Source organism: Pezoporus wallicus, unplaced genomic scaffold (genome assembly GCF_028554395.1).
Source record: "Pezoporus wallicus isolate ANWC-B61680 ecotype Strahan unplaced genomic scaffold, APGP_CSIRO_Pwel_v1 contig_3017, whole genome shotgun sequence".
Lineage (NCBI taxonomy): Eukaryota > Metazoa > Chordata > Aves > Psittaciformes > Psittacidae > Pezoporus > Pezoporus wallicus.
The window spans coordinates 3,643,992-3,662,092 of NW_026638957.1; the positions used below are offsets into that span (position 1 = coordinate 3,643,992).

The following is an 18,101-nucleotide window of genomic DNA, read 5'->3' on the forward strand; positions in this document are numbered from 1 at the left end:
ATATACATCTCTGGTGACAAGAATCACTATTCAGGTAATGAGAGGAGATTCTCAAATTGAAAAACCCCATACAAAACAGCATCAAATGAGATGATGTATTCTTTTACCATGTTAGGCTACGAATATTTAGCACAAGTGACAGAGCATTACTGTCTCCCCTTATACACACTTACAACTCCTTTTAACAATTCCAGTGGTCAAGGAACTTGTTTAGCTGTTTCCAAGACATATGTTGCACTAAAAAAAGGGGAGGACAAATTTACCTGTTTTCAAATGCTCCATTTTATTGTTTTACTCCAGGATGCACTTTTGAGAACCTGTGAGAATATTCAACTTTTTACAGCAACTTCTCTGCACCTGCAGTTTTATCATTATCATCACATTTCTGGTGCTATTGCTTTGTGCATAAACGTCTTTTTGTGGGGACTCAATTTGCACAGGAAGAGATTTTCATGGGAACAGTTTGCTACTTCCACCCCCACAACACTTTTAATGGCACAGAGTCTGGAAAAAAAGAAATCGTAAAAGGCTCTCCTAAAACAGAATTTCTTCTTTTCTCTATAGAATGAGGGACAGGTCCAGAAAGGACAGGCGCCAGCACACAGTCTCACGCTCCAGTTCCTGACCATCCCTTTGCAAGGAAGGGCATGACAGCCATGTTACAGCTGGCCACTAAAATTTGACCATATCTCTTAAAAGATGATATTTCAGTAGCACATTCCATTTCTAGATTAGGACTCTACCCTTCTCAAATCAAACAGCATCTTACCTGAGACCAATTTGGCTGCTGCTTTCCTGTCCCCCACCTGGGGAGCAACAATGTGAGACACCAGCACCAAAACTCCATGCTAAGTACACATGGCACAGTTTCCACAGAGCATGAGTGGATAAGCCTTTCTCACCTGGGAATGCATTTATATCAATGACGGCATGCTGCCCAGTCTGATTGTTAATGATGATATCAATTCCAAAGAGGGAAACGCCCAGAGCTTGTCGCAGAGCCTTCGAGATTTCCCGGATGACGTCATCATTTGGCCGCTCAAATACTCCTTCGATTTTATCCAGCTATAGTGAGTGGGAAAAGGCACATTACTGAGGGACTCTGAAACAGGCTTTTTTTGAAAGATTGATTTTCAGAGGTTTCCAGGTGCATATCCAACAAATCTAATTGCAGAGAACCAGTGACCAGAAAGACACCAAAGAGAAACTGCTTTCATAACTCAGAATCCTTCCTACATTGGAAGTTCACTTCCTCTAAAGTACCTAGTTCTTCCTCTTCATTCTGGTGCAGTTCTTGAGCGATAGAGCAGTGTAGGAATAAATGAAGACTCAAAATATTTTAAGTACTAGATCTACACCTTAAAAACCAAATACATCTGGTGTGTTTAACCCCGTGCTGCAAATATTCTGCGTATCATTCCGTTATTTCAATGTAGAATAAGACCTATGTTAAAGTGCTGATAAAACAGACTCCTGCTATTAGTTTAATCTGAGACATACAATTCAACTCAGCTGATATCTTCAGGGCAAAGGCTAATTCAAAGAGCATATCTTTTATATGGGTTTCATGTATAAAATATTCCATAAAGATTTATTACAATGAGTAACTCAGGTTAATTCTGCCTGATAGATGTACCTTTCTTCACTTTTTAAACATGTTAAGCAGCCAAAGTACACTATTAGGTATACAGAAGCATGTATGTGTATGAGAGAGATGGCAGGTAAATCACAGAGCATATACTCTAAGTTTCAAAGTAAATTTAGCCATAAAGGGATTTATGACTAGCACAATTACAGTTTTAATATTTTGCATGCCTATCGGTGTTGTATACAAAATTTAATCATTGCCAACTATGGAACTATGCCCCAGTAGAGCTTGTGAAACAGAAAAGAATCTAGAGATTCAGATCCGGAAAGGACCCAGTTCTGTAAAGTGACTTTCTCAGCAGTTGAGTGCCCAAGAACTTGTTAGGATTCATACGTGCAAAGCCTATTGAAAAGACTGGCAATGCAACTGTGAAACTGTGCAGCGTGCTGGCACTGATGGACTCGGAAGACACCCAGAAATGGTCCTGTGGTCACAGCTTGGCCATGCTCCCACCACAGACAGCTAATGGCGCTTTGTGTCCCTGCCCAATGTAATTTCTCTGCTTGAATTTTCACCATTTGTCTTTCCTCACAGAACTGAGTCCTGGAAGGATGATTCATGCTTATTAAGCTCTTTGGACAGGAAAAGACCAGGTGTTTGCATTCAAAACTTCCTCATTCCCCTTGCCTAGATTAGCTTTAGGGAGTTTAGGTCTGGCAAGCAGCACAGCCCTCCTGCATCAGTGCTTCCTCACCGGAGCTCGGTAAGGAAAACCAGAGGGGGACACAGTCATGCTGGCTCGTGGTACCAAACAAACCTCAGCCTGTAACACAGAAGCAGACAACTTGTGAAGGAGAGTCACTAGCTGCTAATGCTTCGATAAGAAGACTAGGTAAGTTTTAGAGCCACTCTAGAGGAAAAAAGATCAAGTGTACTTACTGCTGTTAAGACAGATGAGGATTCCGGTTTTGAAACATTGTGGCTGTTGAAAAATATTGATTCTCTGTCTGGAATTAAAAGCAGGTTGTAAATAATACACCAAATTTTACTTTCCACAGGATTAGTGTAAGGAACAGTAGGTGTCACTGCAGACTCGGGAATCCAGTTTTGACCCCTACTGTGCAGTGCCCATCACCCACCCCACCCGCAGGGCCCCTCCTGCCTGCTGGCACTTAGCTGCCTGCGCAGGCAGTGGTCACCCACGGGTTTTGGACCTTGGACCACAGATAAACAGAACTGCACGGGGTTAAGCAGGAACCGGTTTCCTTTCCTTCACCTGAGCAAATTCACTAAGTTAAGTAAGATAATTAAGTTCATTTCTACTAATTCGTTATACTCAAAGTGACAGTTCCAGTGGGAAAGTGTGATAGAAAGGAGAAGCTGCATTCACTGCAGGCAGTAGATTGATAACGCGTAGGGTACACTGAGATCCCTGTGAACCTGCGGAGGGCACGGCCACCATGGAGGAAAGCAGTAAATTTCACGGTCAGGACCTGCCTTCCTTTTGGAGGCACCACAGGAATGCAGGATGTATCCTGAGGTGACAGAAGCCACGAACATACTGGGAGAAACATACCAGCACCTCCCAACCCACTTGCTCTGTGCTGGAGGTTTTACTGGTGGGGAGAAATCCACCGCAGGTCTCCCCTTGGAATTGTCACCACAGCAGACTGATGGCATTGTACAGACAACCCACATGGGAATGCCCGAGTTAAAGTCTCAGCACCCAGGTGTCAGCAGCAATACAGTACTTCTGCCATGCTGGTCTCTCTGAGTGGATACTTAAGAGCAGCTGTAGGTCCACATTTGATAAAGATGGGGAAGCTGTGAAAAGCAAACCCAAATCTACTCTGCAGTCTGACAGCAGCATATAACATTCTTGCCTTTCCTCCCATTTAGAAAGGCCCCGTACTGTCAGCTCTTGAAGTATCTCACACCTGCCAAATCTGCTTAATTGTCAGATCTGCCTTGTCAGATGCCTGTAGCACAGCCCCCTTAAATTCTCCTGATGAGGATAAAAAAAGTCAGACACTTACCCTAATCTGCCCAAAACCCTCATTTTTATGTGGGCTTCTAGACAACTTTCAAGTCTTACATTAACAGATGAGACATTAGACAAGGAATTTTTAGAAAGATGCCTTAAAATGTTCCCTTCCAGAAAAAGTACAGACCAACTGTCACAATAGTTTACACAGATTCTGGCCTACTTCATTTGGTCAGGACATAGAGCAGACCTAAACATAAACACAGGTACACATGCCTACAGACAAAGACTTACCAGGATCCTACTGTACATATACTAACAAAACACATATCTGTGTGCAGATCGCAATGGTGAACACATGTGGACATACTAGTATCAGCAGAAAACTAATAAAAGTGACAAGAAACTGGCATTTGTTCATTTATCTCCTTTAGTTCAATACCTTCTCCTCTCCCATTCCTATCTCCTGCATTTGTCTAGTTGCAAGCAGATCATGCTCCCATTCATGCACTACTAATTCCTTCTCGCTTCTGCTGGACCACAGAATGCAGTTCTCCGGAAGGGAGCTTTTTCCCATAAAGGAAATTTAAGCGATCTTTAATGAAAACCCTTCAAGTGTTGCTTTCTAGTGACATTTAGGAGGATCACTGTCCTCACTGACAAGTCCATTCATCCTTCCTAGCACAGCTGGTATCTACAAACCAAATGATATGGTTTACAATAGTGGGCCTCACACGTATCGAGAGGCTCATTCAGGGTAGAGCACAAGTGATCTTTAATTTAAACACACATGCATAATCAAGGTAAAAATAGGGAGAGGAAGTTCTGAAATGATGGAATCCAGGAAATTCTCTTCAAAGCACATTTATAAACAAACTCTGGAACAAATGACACATAAACTTACTGTAAAACAACAATTTCTCTCCTTCTCCCCCTTTCCACATGACATAAACTACTATTTCTAACAGGTAAGACTCAGGTTACCATTGCATAAATATTTACTATACGAATGTCATTCCTATGTATTCCAGAGCAGATGAGTTCTCTCCCTCCCTTCCTATTGAAATAATACAGAAGAGGAAACATGGTATGCAAGGACCAGCTGCCTTCATGTCAGCAGCCTTTTCAAAGATACTTTTGAGCTGTTTGCTGCCAAGGCTCCAAGAACTGACATCTCCTTTTAAATGGGTACAGCATACCTGAGATTCCTGCAGAGAAGTTCTTTAAAGATGGTCTTTTCACCACTGTGTAGGATTCCCCAACCACGAAGACTTTATACAGCACGGCATTGTGATTGATGAAGCTCTGAATGACACAAGGGGGGTGAACAGCTTTCAGGCCCTCCTGGTTGAAGATGATTGCCATCTGGAAACAAGCATATGCAGTTGTGCACAAGTTTTTCAATAATTTCATGCTTACTCACTATATGACCAGCACTGAGGGGGAACATCTACAGGTGCATATATACTGACCATGCATCAATTCCTTCTCAGCAGCTAGTCCTATTTCATTGCATTTCATTTCACTGATACACAACTCTCCATAAGCTTTCATTTTCAATAAACATTTTCTTCTCAGCTCTTTGCAATTTCATTTGCTACTTCTAGTTGGGAAGCTACTGCAACTGCAGGTGCAACAAAAGGGTGAAACATCTGATCAACACAAACAACAAAGTTTGAATTGAATACAAGAGTGCATCATGAGAACAACAGAAGGAACAGCTCTGTGTACTAACTACAAGATCTTCCCCACAGCTCTATTTCCTGGGGTCTGGTTCAGTCCAGTTGCGATGGCCTAAGCACCACGGTTTCACCCACATCTTCAGAGAACATTTTTCAGACTCTAGTATTTCTTGCTGGAAACAAATGCTGGTCTAACAACATTCCTGGTTTGGTTTCACCCCATTACTCCAAATGGTTAGTCCTCTTGAAGGCACTGGAACAAATATGCCAAAAAGGAAGGCATTTATAGGGCCTGAATGATGAATAGCTGCCTCAAACAGCATAGAAGCAATGCTGGTAGGTGCACAGAAGTACTTTGACTAACCAGCATATCTCCAGCATATGTTCTTACACTGTTCTTTCCATCAATTCCTCCATTACCATGCTTAAAGGCATATATATAATTACCATAACCACAGTGCTCCATTTTGCAGGTTTGTTGTTGGAGTATGGATGCTGCCATGGCTCCAGTGCAGAACCAGCAGCAAGCACCATTCTGGCACAGGCAACGAAATTACTTTAAGAGATGCGCAGAGTATCATGATGAAACTCAGAAGCCCAGATATTTGCCAAAGCTCTTGTTTCTTTGGCATTTCTTTCCCTAGAAAGGGTTGAGCCCTGCAGGTACAGAGTAACGCATCATCATGGTCCTTCATGTCAGTGAGAGCCAGTGCCTGTATTCAGGGTGGAAGGAAAACCCTGATGAGATTTCACTCAGGAGACAGCAGTGAGCTCCCCTCTGCTTGGGAGTTTGGCTCCTTTCATTCTGGAGCAAAGTCCAGCCCAGGGTGTGCACATCACATCAAGAAAAAGCTGATGAGACCTCAGGGACAGTGGGCTCTTCAACAAGCACAGCAGCTGTGCCCATGAAGGGTAGATAGTCTTGGTCTCATTTTGAGAGGGGAGGTTGTACATATTCAAAGTTAAAAGTCTGACCACATTTTTGTTCTTGCTCCTCCTCGTCTGGTAGACCACATGAGATCACATTGTCTGCATGCATGTGTAATGACTCAGTAGACTAACATTTTCTGAGTTCAAGTCAATGCATGCATTCAATATCTACTTGCAGCTGATATTCTTACTCTGTCTCTATTATAGCAGATGCTATCTATCTGACAGTGCAGTGTAAACTTGTGAGTGGTAAGAACCTGTGCAAGAAACCTACTCTAACCAGCAGAACCATCTATCAAGATGATTCACAGCAACACTGTACCTCATTTGTCTCTCAGTTGTGGCAAGAAACACTGCTGTCTTCTTCCTTCTGTGTAGACTGTTGGCATTATAGTATCTACAACATCACACTGCCAAAACCTGTGCTGTTCCTACAGTGTTCTCTTCAAATATTAGTTTTGTATTTATCCTATTTATCCTATTTTGTAAGTATGGAAACCCAGAGAGTTTATCTTCTTGTCACAGAACTGACCTAGGCTACTGGAACCCATGTGAAAACTCTCTTCTGCAAAGCTCTGTGCCAATGGCCCCGTGGACTAGCACACAACCCACACAACTCCCATAGTGTTGTGTTATGCTGGTTCACTGTGATGTCTCACGGATTTTCGCATGCATGAATACAGCTCCAAGAATTTGCTTGCAGGGTGCACTTGCTCTTTGTCATCTAGCACAGACCTGCTGTGTCTGGCAGTAACATGGGAACAATATAATATCCAAATAGTATTCCTCATTACAAATGCAGAGCTCTTTTGAAGGCAAAACAAAACATTTGGCACCAACAATTTTTACTGACAATATCCTTAAGGAACTCAGTCTCAAAACCCACAGTGATTCTCTGCCTTTTCATTCCTGTCTGCTTAAGACTTAGAAAAATGTCATCCTGGACACATTTCTTCAGGTTATGGGTCTCAGTGATATCTCGTGGCAGCTTTACCAAATGTCAGTTATGTTCTGATGGCAGTCAGGAAGGACAACCTTCAGGCATCATCTCTGTTCAACTCTAACAAATAGTGCTGATACACTGGGATTCAAGTCCTGAGCTGGCCAATGTGACTTCTAGTGTAGAGGCCATATAGAACTGTGGGACATCACAAGACAACTCACTAACAGCACCTTGGCTTAACTAACTTGTGTTTTCACTGCAAATTGTGCAGTCTGCCAGCTCTGGCTGGCACCAAACCCAAACTCCAGCCTGCACCTTCAGCTGTCCCTGTTAGCCAGTACTTGAATTTTCTGAATAGTCATCTTAGGAAAAAAAACAGGCTTCTAGTCAGGCTGTGCTCTAGTTCCAGTGTCAGCTCTGCAGTGGGAATATCTCTACAGAAGATGAAGTGATACACCAAAAGCCAGAGGAGTCAGTAATAAAACAGGCAACAAATTCTTCTAGGCAGCATAGGGTTCTAGGCCTATGCTCCATCTTTTAGACAGACTATACTGTAAGCAGAGTATTTATTCTACACTTCCCTTGCCATTATTTACCATAAAATAGCAATTACCATTACAGTTCCTCTCTGATGATAAACACACTTTTGGACTACTCTTGAAAACTCAGTAACTCCAAAAGTGACTACTACTACTAACTATGTAAAGTACCATGCAAGACTTCAGGATTTTTTCCAGGGGTCCTCCTAGGCTCCAGTCCTAAGTTCCTGTGATAAAGTGCAGCCTACAGCTGTACTGTAGTCTAATTTTTGCTCAGAAAATGGAATCCTGGCAGGAAGCTGAGGTAGGTCTGCACTGTATGAAAGGAGAGCAAAGAAAGATTCACCAGGGACATGAACTCTAAGCCTGACTGGACAAGCACTGAAAGATTCATGCATTTCAGGTTGCAGTGAAACTTTTGACAAAAATCATCAGGGAAGCTGAAGTCTTACATTCATTAACAATTCAGTCCCCAAGCATTCTTGGGAATGGTAGCAAAAATTTATAGCAGCAGCTTCAGCAAACTAACAGGACTGTCTGTCAGCTTGTGAAATGATCCAAGCTAAGGCCTGCATGAAAAATCTCACTGCATTTTTAAAAGGAAGTGCTGGTTACTCGAGATTTCAGACACAGCCATTCTGCTCATCTAAGATTTACATTTTACTTCATGGCCTTCAGCCCTGAAAGACACTGCAGCAACGTACTGCACGTTTCAGAAGCAGATGGAAAACCTGGACCAACAACCACGCGTTAACAAAGGAAGCCAGGCATTAGGAGGGCCAACAGCAAGGGCTGGATTCTCAAAACTGAGCTGTGGTAAGCAGGAAGGCAGGAAGCACAAACGGAAAAGAATTAAAACAGGACCCAACTCACCTAAATTTAGAGGAAGCTAGGCTCATTGGGAATGCGCTCCTTCCAGGAATACACAACCATTTTAACTGCAATTGCCTTACGGGAAGGAGTGAAGGCAGATAGTTCTACCAGCCGTGTTCTCCCCACTGTGCCAACTGTGCTATTACAACTCAACATGTCTGGAAACTGTCTGTGTTTTCTATTACCTTCCCCTCAATAAGAGGACCCAGATGCTTCATCTGCAGCACAAACCCACTTCTCACCTGTACCACATACATGTCGGAGGAAACACATGGTGGAGTGGAAACATCACTTAGTGTGACCTCCCACCAAAGGAGAGGCTGAAGAAGATTCTTTGCAGACAGAGCTGACTGGAGACTACAAACTGCTAGATAAGAAGGAACTAGATCACAGAAGCTAGAAACCGCTAAAAAGAACTTCCATGGTGTAATTAAACATGAGGGAGAGGTGGGGTAAGGGAAGTCATTTGGGCATAGCCCTCATTCTGCCTACCACAGGATCAGAAAGCAATCACCAAGCCTGGGGGACTGAAAGCAGGTGATAACACTGCAGAATTTTTTTAACTCACCTCATGAGAGTTGGTTCCATGGGCCACTCTGGTTTTACAAACTGGGTAAATAAAAAAAGAGAAAAAAAACACAATGCACCACTGAAACAGAACACACAAAGCCCTTAATAAATCTGTTCCTACCCACATGTGCAAACACTGGAGTTCACCAGATCAAAGTATTGACTTTATGAGATACCAGTGAATGTCTCTGCTTGAACAGTGTCCCCAGTCACTGCAAAGCTTGCTCCAAACCCTATTCTCCCAGCTCCTCCCTGTAACCAACGGGCAAGCACAGGTAATTACTGGGACTGGAGAGAGGTGCAAAGGATCACCTAAGAAATTAGTATCACTACTTGTATTGTCATCCTGATACTCAGAGGGCATCTTCAGAAGTATGTAATTTTGCCTGAGGCTGGAGCTACTTTACACCTACCACTGTCCTGAAAACAAAGGAACTGGGACACAGCAAAAAACTTATTTTCCTACCTCCCTCTTTTGGGGGAAGAGCAGGAAACAGAATGGATTGAACCAAACCAAGATACAACATAGTTTTTCCAGGCAGCCATAGAGGGGGGGCATCAAGGGAACAAACACCAACTGATTCTGCTCACTTTATACTGTAAGGAATCAAATAAAGGTATGAATTAAAGCCCCATAATAAAACTTGATACAAAGCACAAACAGTTCATAGCAGCTGTTTGAGGCTGTGGGCCCTTGGAGCCTGCTATGTAGATTAAGTTTTTACACTCTTTCCTCTACCTTCTTACATTTGTACCCTTGACCAGGAAAAAGGAGGGGTGGGTGAAAAAAGCAGTTAAGTCAGTAAGGCAGTGATTTTCTCAAAAAAAAAAAAAAAGGAATGCAGCTGGCAAGATAAAATTCTTGCACAAATTCAGGGCAAGAGGCTAACTTTGTTAGAACTATTAGCATTTCCCAGGAACACATGTTTACAGTAGTGACATGTTTAAAGAAAGGAACATCAATAAAAGGCAAAGTAAAAGCTGATAGGGAGGGGTTTTGTTCCATATTCCAAGCAGACCTCTTCAGAGTGTTTGTTTCAGCAAGGTTTTAACGTCCCTGACATGTTGGCAATGAAACTCACACTCCTACAGTGTTGGCTATGCCTTGAGGGGTGTATGTGCAATATTCAGAACCTACTAAAAGCGACAAGGAAGAGTCTGTGTACATACTGAATGGGAATGCCAGTCCATTCTTCTCTATAAGCTGCAAGGTATCTTCTCCACAGGCACTTGTCAGCTCCATAAAGGGTGGTGAACAAATCCTCTCATCTGCAAGACAAAAAAGGAAGACTCAGTGGTGATGAGGGGTTTAGCTTCTCAGCTGCATCATTACCAGTTCTCTCCATACTAACTGCTTCTTGATAGTCAGCTTTACTTTAATAGTTGATATTAAAGCACCTGAAAGATTATCAGCCAGGCCTGAACTTGGGTTTCTGGAAACATTTCAGAAGATGAAAGGCCCAACTTTCAGATAATCTAAATGGAAATATAAAGCCCATATTTTCAGTTAGGCAGCAAAAACCATCAGCCGTTTAGGAATATGTAGCTGTAAAAGACTTAGCCAGTGAGGTGAAAAGCCATTGGGGTTATAGCTCTTAACATTATGCTTTCTGGTCTGCTCCAGACCATTTCTGTGATGTGAACATCGTGCTTGTTCACATGGGGTTGAGGGACCCAGACCCCATCCCTCTTAGTGACTCAGTAGGTTGAACTGCTCTAGAATTCACATCCTGTTCACTGTAGGAGAACTTTGATTCCCCTAGGAATGCAGCAGAAGAGGGAGGAAGCACTGTAGGAATCAAAGTACTTGAGCATAAATCTACATCTCTCAAGAGGGCTGGGTTGCAATTTCAAGTGCAAAGAGAACCTTAGCTTCAGCCACAGCTCTGGGACAGGTCAGCAGGCCCAAAGACTTTCAGATGAAAGGTGTTCCCACACTGACTAAGTCAAAGCAAGAACATCCCCCAGTTAAGAGCAACAATCCAGCTCAATGAGCAGTCTTAAAAGTACTGCCTCCATGGAGTTTCAGCTGTGGCTGGGTTAACTTTAGAGATACAAATGAATTGTAACTCAAGTAAGCTGCGCAGTACTGAACCGCAGTTCAGAACTGGCCTGCCAAAACTCATTTCTAAGACTTATTTCAAGAGAAACAGCACAACACCTTCCTGCAAGAAGCAACAAGAGACCAGCACAAATGATTGGCACGACTGTACCCGCAAACTAAATCACAGGTTTATGTCAATCAGCAACTTGTCTTGAAAATAAGGAGAATGTGACTGTTATTACCAGCCACCCACATCTATGCCAGTGAACAGAGAACCCAAACGGGTGGAGGCTATGCTATTGAGATGGTGCAGAAACTGAAAAGTACATGCAAACTAAAACTCCAGCAAAACTAACTATGTATTGAGAGCACCATGCATCCAGAAACCACTTTATGAGCATTGTTTAGATTAGTATTTTTCATTTCATTCTAAGTGTATGTTTATGCATGTTTCCTCTTCGAAAACTAAATCACTGAAAATACGAGAGAGGCAAAACTCTATTTTGGTATACATATCTCAATACATGCTTCAAAACTCTGTGAGTTATCTCAGAACTCCAGCCACTGGCAATACTGTTGCTACAAGAAGTTTTATGTGAGAAGACTGTTTTCATACATCCTAAAAGGAACAGAAAAGATAGATGCTTTGAGGTCAACCTCTACAAAGCTAAACAAAATTGCTGAGGTGAGTAGCTGAATTGCTGAGGTGATTAGCTCGAGAGAGGATGACTTCAACACCAGAGTGGGGGGAGGTCAGCATCCAGGAGCCTCAACTCAGAGCGGCAAGAGCCACCGAGGGAGCCTCAAGTCCTCGACAGGACCTGCCCGGGAGCCGGCAGCTCAGCTGAAGCGAGCAGCTGACTCACAGGGGATGGAGCCTGAAGCAGCGGCACCAGCCATGAGTGGATAAAAACCTGCCCCAGGGAGCTCGTCGTATGACCAGGGTCCGGTCCGACAGCTCTGCTCTGGCTGCCCCGGCAGTGGCCAGCGTAGGCACCCAGACAGAGCCGATGAGAGGGGAGGCTGCAGTACAGAGCTCGGGGTGTAGCGAGTGCCTGCACTGGTCTGGTGAGAGGAGGATGCACAATGGGCAGGGCTGCACTCGGTGCTCCCTGGTGGAGGTCCTCCTGCAGCAGGTGGCTGAGCTGCGGGATGCTGTTAATAGGCTGCGAGATGTCAGGGAAGCTGAGAGTAAGCAGGAGTGCTTGCTCCCGGCCCAAACTGTGCAGGGGCCTCGAGCTTCACCTCTGCCTCATGAAGGAAAGAAGGAGGCCGTTAACCTGGGAACCTGGGAATTAGTGACAAAAAAAAAAAAAACCAACAAAAAAAAGAATGAAAAGGACAACCAAAAGCGAGGGGCTTCCCCCTAAATCCCCTGTCTCCACGCAGAACAGCTTTGCTGTCCTGCAGGGGGCTAATGAGGAAGCGCACTCGAGACAGAAACAGCCGGCTGATGCCCTGGTAAAGAAGATCTCTACTGGTGCTGCTAGCAAAAAGCGGCGGGTCATAGTAGTAGGGGACTCTACACTGAAAGGGACAGAAGCACTTGTCTGACGGCCAGACCCCGCCTCAAGGGAGGTGTGTTGCCTCCCGGGGGCACGGATCAGGGATGTGGCAGAGAGGCTGCCTGCTCTAGTAAGTCCCACGGATTATTACCCACTCCTGGTGATACATGTGGGTGCTAGGGACATACATAGTAGTAGCCTGGGGAACATAAAGGAGGACTACAGAGCCCTGGGGGAGGTGGTTAGGGGCTCTGGAGCTCAGGTGGTCTTTTCATCAATTCTCCAGGGTACAGGGGAGGACCTAAAGAAAGCTAGGAGGATTGGCCAGGTTAATAAATGGTTAAAAGGGTGGTGTCATAGTCAGGGGTTTGGGTGTCTTGAACATGGGACCCAAGCTTGTAGGCCAGGTCTAGTGGGGGCTGGTGGAGCTGCTGCTAAAGGGAAAGAGCAGTTTTGGTAGGAGGCTTTCCAGACTGGTCAAGATGTGTTGGGGGAGGGGGGCATCATTCCATTCCAACACACCCAGCCAGTTGCCAGCACCTATAATAAATGCCTGGAGCAGTAGAGATATCCCAGCTGCTCCAGCCAATGAACCGGATTCAGGTGGAGCTCAGCTCAGATGCCTCTATACAAATGCCCATAGCATGGGGAACAAACAAAAGGAATTAGAGATGTGTGCACGTCTATGGGGGTATAATAGGCATCACAGAAACATGGTGTGATGGCTCCTATGACTGGAGTGTTGGAATGGAAGGTTACAAGCTCTTTAGAAAAGACAGGTCTGGCAGGTGGGGAGGGGGAGTTGCCCTTTATGTTAGGGATAGGCTGGAGAGTATGGAACTCTGTCTGGGGACAGGTGAGCAGTCCACAGAGAGTTTGTGGGTCAGGGTTAAAGGGAAAACAGTGATGGGAGACATTACTGTGGGGATCTGTTACAGACCGCCTGATCAAGGAGAACCGGCGGATGAAGCACTCTATAGACAGATAGGAAAAGCCTCACGCTCGCAGGCCCTTGTTCTCATGGGTGACTTCAACCACCCTGACATCTGTTAGAAGGACGGTACGGCCCGGCACAAGCAATCCAGGAGGTTCCTCAATTGTGTAGAAGACAACTTCCTTCTGCAAGTAACAGAAGAGCTGGCAAGGAGAGGTGCCATGCTTGACCTTGTGCTCACCAACAGGGAAGGGCTCATTGGAAATGTGATGTTCCAGGGCAGCCTTGGATACAGCGATCATGAGATGCTCGAATTCGAGATCCTCAGGACAGTGAGAAGAGCATGCAGCAAGCTCACTGCCCTGGACTTCAAGAGAGCAGACTTTGGCCTCTTCAGGAATCTGCTTAGTAAGGTTCCATGGGATACAGCCCTAGAGGGCAGAGGGGCCCAAGACTGTTGGTTGATATTCAAGGATCACCTGCTGCAAGCTCAGGAGTGTTGCATCCCAACCAGAAGGAAGTGCAGCAGGAGGGCCAGGAGACCTCCTTGGATGGATAAGGAGCTCCTGAGGAAAATTCAATTGAAAAAAGAGGCTTATAATAAGTGGAAGCAAGGACAGGTGGCATGGGAAGAGTACAGGGATGTTGTCCGGGAAGCTAGGGACCAGGTTAGGAAAGCTAAGGCCCAGTTAGAATTAAACTTAGCTAGAGGTATTAAAGATAACAGGAAGGGATTCTACAAGTACATAGGAAATAAAAAACAGACTAGGGAGAATGTAGGCCCCCTCAGGAAGCTCTCAGGAGAACTGGCTACACAGGATTTGGAGAAGGCTGAGGTTCTCAATGACTTCTTTGCTTCGGTCTTCACTGCCAAATGCTCTGACCAAACCACCCAAGTCTTGGAAGGCAGACACAGGGACTGTGAGAATGAAGACCTTGCACCCACTGTAGGGGAGGAGCTGGTTTGAGACCATCTTAATAATCTGAATGTGCACAAGTCCATGGGACCTGATGAGATCCATCCGCGGGTCCTGAAGGAGCTGGCAAATGAAGTTGCGAAGCCGCTGGCCATCATATTTGAGAAATCGTGGCAGTCAGGTGAAGTTCCCGATGACTGGAAAAAGGGAAATATAACCCCCATTTTCAAGAATGGGAAAATGGATGACCCGGGGAATTACAGACCAGTCAGTCTCACCTCTGTGCCTGGCAAAATCCTGGAGCAGATTCTCCTGGAAGGCATGCTAAGGCACATGAAAAACAACAAGGTGGTTTGTGACAGCCAGCATGGCTTCACTGAGGGGAAATCCTGCCTGACAAATTTGGTGGCCTTCTATGATGGGGTTACAGAACTGATGGACAGGGGTAGAGCAGTTGATGTCATCTACCTGGACTTGTGCAAAGTGTTTGACACTGTCCCACACAACATCCTTGTCTCTAAATTGGAGAGACATCAATTTGATGGATGGACCACTCGGTGGATAAAGAACTGGCTGGATGGCCACACACAAAGAGTTGTGGTCAATGGCTCAGTGTCCGGCTGGAGACCAGTAACGAGTGGTGTCCCTCAGGGATCGGTGTTGGGACCAGTCTTGTTTAACATCTTCGTCGCTGACATGGACAGTGGGATTGAGTGCACCCTCAGCAAGTTTGCCGATGACACCAAGCTGTGTGGTTCGGTTGATACCCTGGAGGGAAGGAATGTCATCCAGAGGGACCTTGACACACTTGTGAGGTGGGCTGATGCCAACCTCATGAGGTTTAACCATGACAAGTGCAAGGTCCTACACCTGGGTCGGAGCAATCCCGGGCACGGCTACAGGTTGGGCAGAGAAGAGATTCAGAGCAGCCCTGTGGAGAAGGACTTGGGGGTGCTGCTTGATGAGAAAATGAACATGAGCCGGCTGCAGTGTGCACTTGCAGCCCAGAAAGCCAACCGTATCCTGGGCTGCATCAAAAGGAGCGTGACCAGCAGGTCGAAGGAGGTGATCCTGCCCCTCTACTCTGCTCTTGTGAGACCTCACCTGGAGTATCGTGTGCAGTTCTGGTGTCCTCAGCATAAAAAGGACATGGAACTGTTGGAACCAGTCCAGAGAAGGGCCACAAGGATGATCAGGGGACTGGAGCACCTCCCGTATGAAGACAGGCTGAGGCAGTTGGAGCTGTTCAGCCTGGAGAAGAGAAGGCTGCGTGGAGACCTCATAGCAGCCTTCCAGTATCTGAAGGGGGCCTATAGGGATGCTGGAGAGGGACTCTTCATTAGGGACTGTAGTGACAGGACAAGGGGTAATGGGTTAAAACTTAAACAGGGGAAATTTAGGTTGGATATAAGAAGGAAATTCTTTCCTGTTAGGGTGGTGAGGCACTGGAATAGGTTGCCCAGGGAGGCTGTGAATGCTCCATCCCTGGCAGTGTTCAAGGCCAGGTTGGACGAGGCCTTGGGTGATACGATTTAGCGTAAGGTGTCCCTGCCCACGGCAGGGGGGTTGGAACTAGATGATCTTAAGGTCCTTTCCAACCCTAACGATTCTATGATTCTATGATTCTAAAACATCCCAGACTTCAAAGCTTTCAGTTCACTTCTATGAAAACAGAAAGTGGCATCCAAAAGTGACAGGTACTGTTAATATTTACAAGCCTTTGCCAGAGTGAAAGTTCCTTACTTGGATGAATTTAAGGAATCAGATTTAGTTTACAGATACTTGGGAACAACTTTGGCTTGGCAGCTCTACCACCCATATGCTTAAGGCTCACAAATAATTTTGCCTTCAGGGTGCAGATGCAGAGGGATGTATGGTTCCTTCTCACTTTCCTCCGTTTCTCTGCCATGACAGGGAGGATTCAGCATTCCTGCTGATTACATGACACTTGCATGGGGAGATGAAGGAAGGGGCAAATAGTAATTTGTTTGACTTTACACTTAGAAAAAGCCACCTGGATCAACAAAAATTAGCAGAGAAGACTCTTAGCATCTCAAAGTGCTCCCGCTGACTTTGCACAGCACTGGCACTTTCTCCACCAAGACAGCAGTTCCCGCCTACTGAAGCCTCTGAACAAGACCACTAATTCCCAGCCAGACCCAAGGATAAATAACCCCTGGCTCAACACAAGATTTCACTGTGGCGTACAGCTAGAACGCCGCTGCTCTTAGTTTTACATACTGCAATTCTGAAGGTAGCTGTAGGTTAAAAAAAAAGTCCTTCAGCTGCCAGTGATGACCCCCTCCTCCTTCCCAGGGTGGCAAACACATGCCAAAGCTTCCTCTCATCACCAAGCTCCTGTTCTCAGAGTGACAGAAGTCTCAGCATACATCCTCTGCACTGATGTCCAGGACAGACCTAATTCAATGGCTGAGTGTCAATCTCAATACTGTTTTACATCAGCATGGAACTACACAATACCATGCCAGGTCCAGAACTGCCCACTGAACAGCAACAACTCTTCAGATCAGGAGAGGGTTCAGCTCTCACTTCAGGCAAGTACCAGAAGTATCCGTAGCATTTTTTGTTGTTAGAAACAACAGATCATAATTAAATTTCAAAGTCAATATGCTGTCACTATGTTCCTCCTCCATCCTTGTCCTCATTTTTATTGTAAACCTTGGCAGTGTATGCTTTCTATATTTTCCTCCCTTTTCTTCAAGATTAACTGACCTCATAGGGACATACCCCTCCCCTCATTTTTACTTTCTGCATTTTTTTCCTCACACCCATCCCCATTTCTTCTTTATACTGTCTTTTTTCAGCTGTTATTTCTGTTCTTCCACTGTTACCTACACTTTATCCCTCCATCAACTTTGAATGGAGATCCCAGCTGGGATCGTATTCATTGCTAAAGCAGGGGAGTATTTGCAATGGGACCTCTGGCACATCCTACTCTGGGTGAGCTTTGTCAAAGGACTGCTCCATTCTTATAGAGCAACAACATTATTATGAAGATGGAAAACATGACTAATGAAGGCCAGCTTACAGAATAACACAGCTAACCAACACAAGAGAGGTGAGAGAGTACTCAAACCTGGGTGTTGATGCCAAGGAGGGGATTATTCCAGATGAAGTTCAGCAATAGTGACAGGAGTAATGGGATGTAGCAGCCTTCCAGTATCTGAAGGGGGCCTATAAGGATGCTGGAGAGGGACTCTTCATCAGGGACTGTAGCTATAGGACAAGGGGTAATGGGTTAAAACTTAAACAGGGGAAGTTCAGGTTAGATATAGGGAAGAAGGTCTACACTGTGAGGGTGGTGAGGCACTGCAGCAGGTTGCCCAAAGAAGTTGTGAATGCTTCAACCCTGGCAGTGTCCAAGGCCAGGCTGGACAGAGCCTTGAGCAACATAGGTGAGGTGTTCCTGCCCATGGTAGGGGAGTTGGAACTAGATGATCTTAAGGTCCTCTCCAGCCCTAACCATTCTATAATTCTATGTGCAGATAGGGAAGACGCAGACTAAACACTGGCTGGGGAAAAAATATTTTTGGCAGTGAGAATGCATGGAAATCTTTATGATTGGGACTTG

The 18,101-nt window shown here is 45.1% G+C and overlaps 1 protein-coding gene across 4 annotated transcripts in view; it reads right to left on the reverse strand.

Annotated features, from left to right (window-relative positions):
• The window catches only part of ITPK1 (inositol-tetrakisphosphate 1-kinase), a 143,181-nt gene that overhangs the window by 4,841 nt on the left and 120,239 nt on the right, over positions 1–18,101 (reverse strand). For 3 of the 4 annotated variants that reach the window (XM_057413454.1, XM_057413456.1, XM_057413457.1), the window contains 6 exons: positions 10,280–10,378; positions 9,108–9,148; positions 4,772–4,937; positions 2,528–2,595; positions 2,343–2,411; positions 903–1,065 (listed from right to left, as the gene is read on the reverse strand). In XM_057413454.1, coding sequence (XP_057269437.1) covers positions 903–1,065; positions 2,343–2,411; positions 2,528–2,595; positions 4,772–4,937; positions 9,108–9,148; positions 10,280–10,378 — 606 coding nt within the window. The remainder of the gene's footprint in view (positions 1–902; positions 1,066–2,342; positions 2,412–2,527; positions 2,596–4,771; positions 4,938–9,107; positions 9,149–10,279; positions 10,379–18,101) is intronic. The other variant, XM_057413455.1, reaches the window with a different exon arrangement.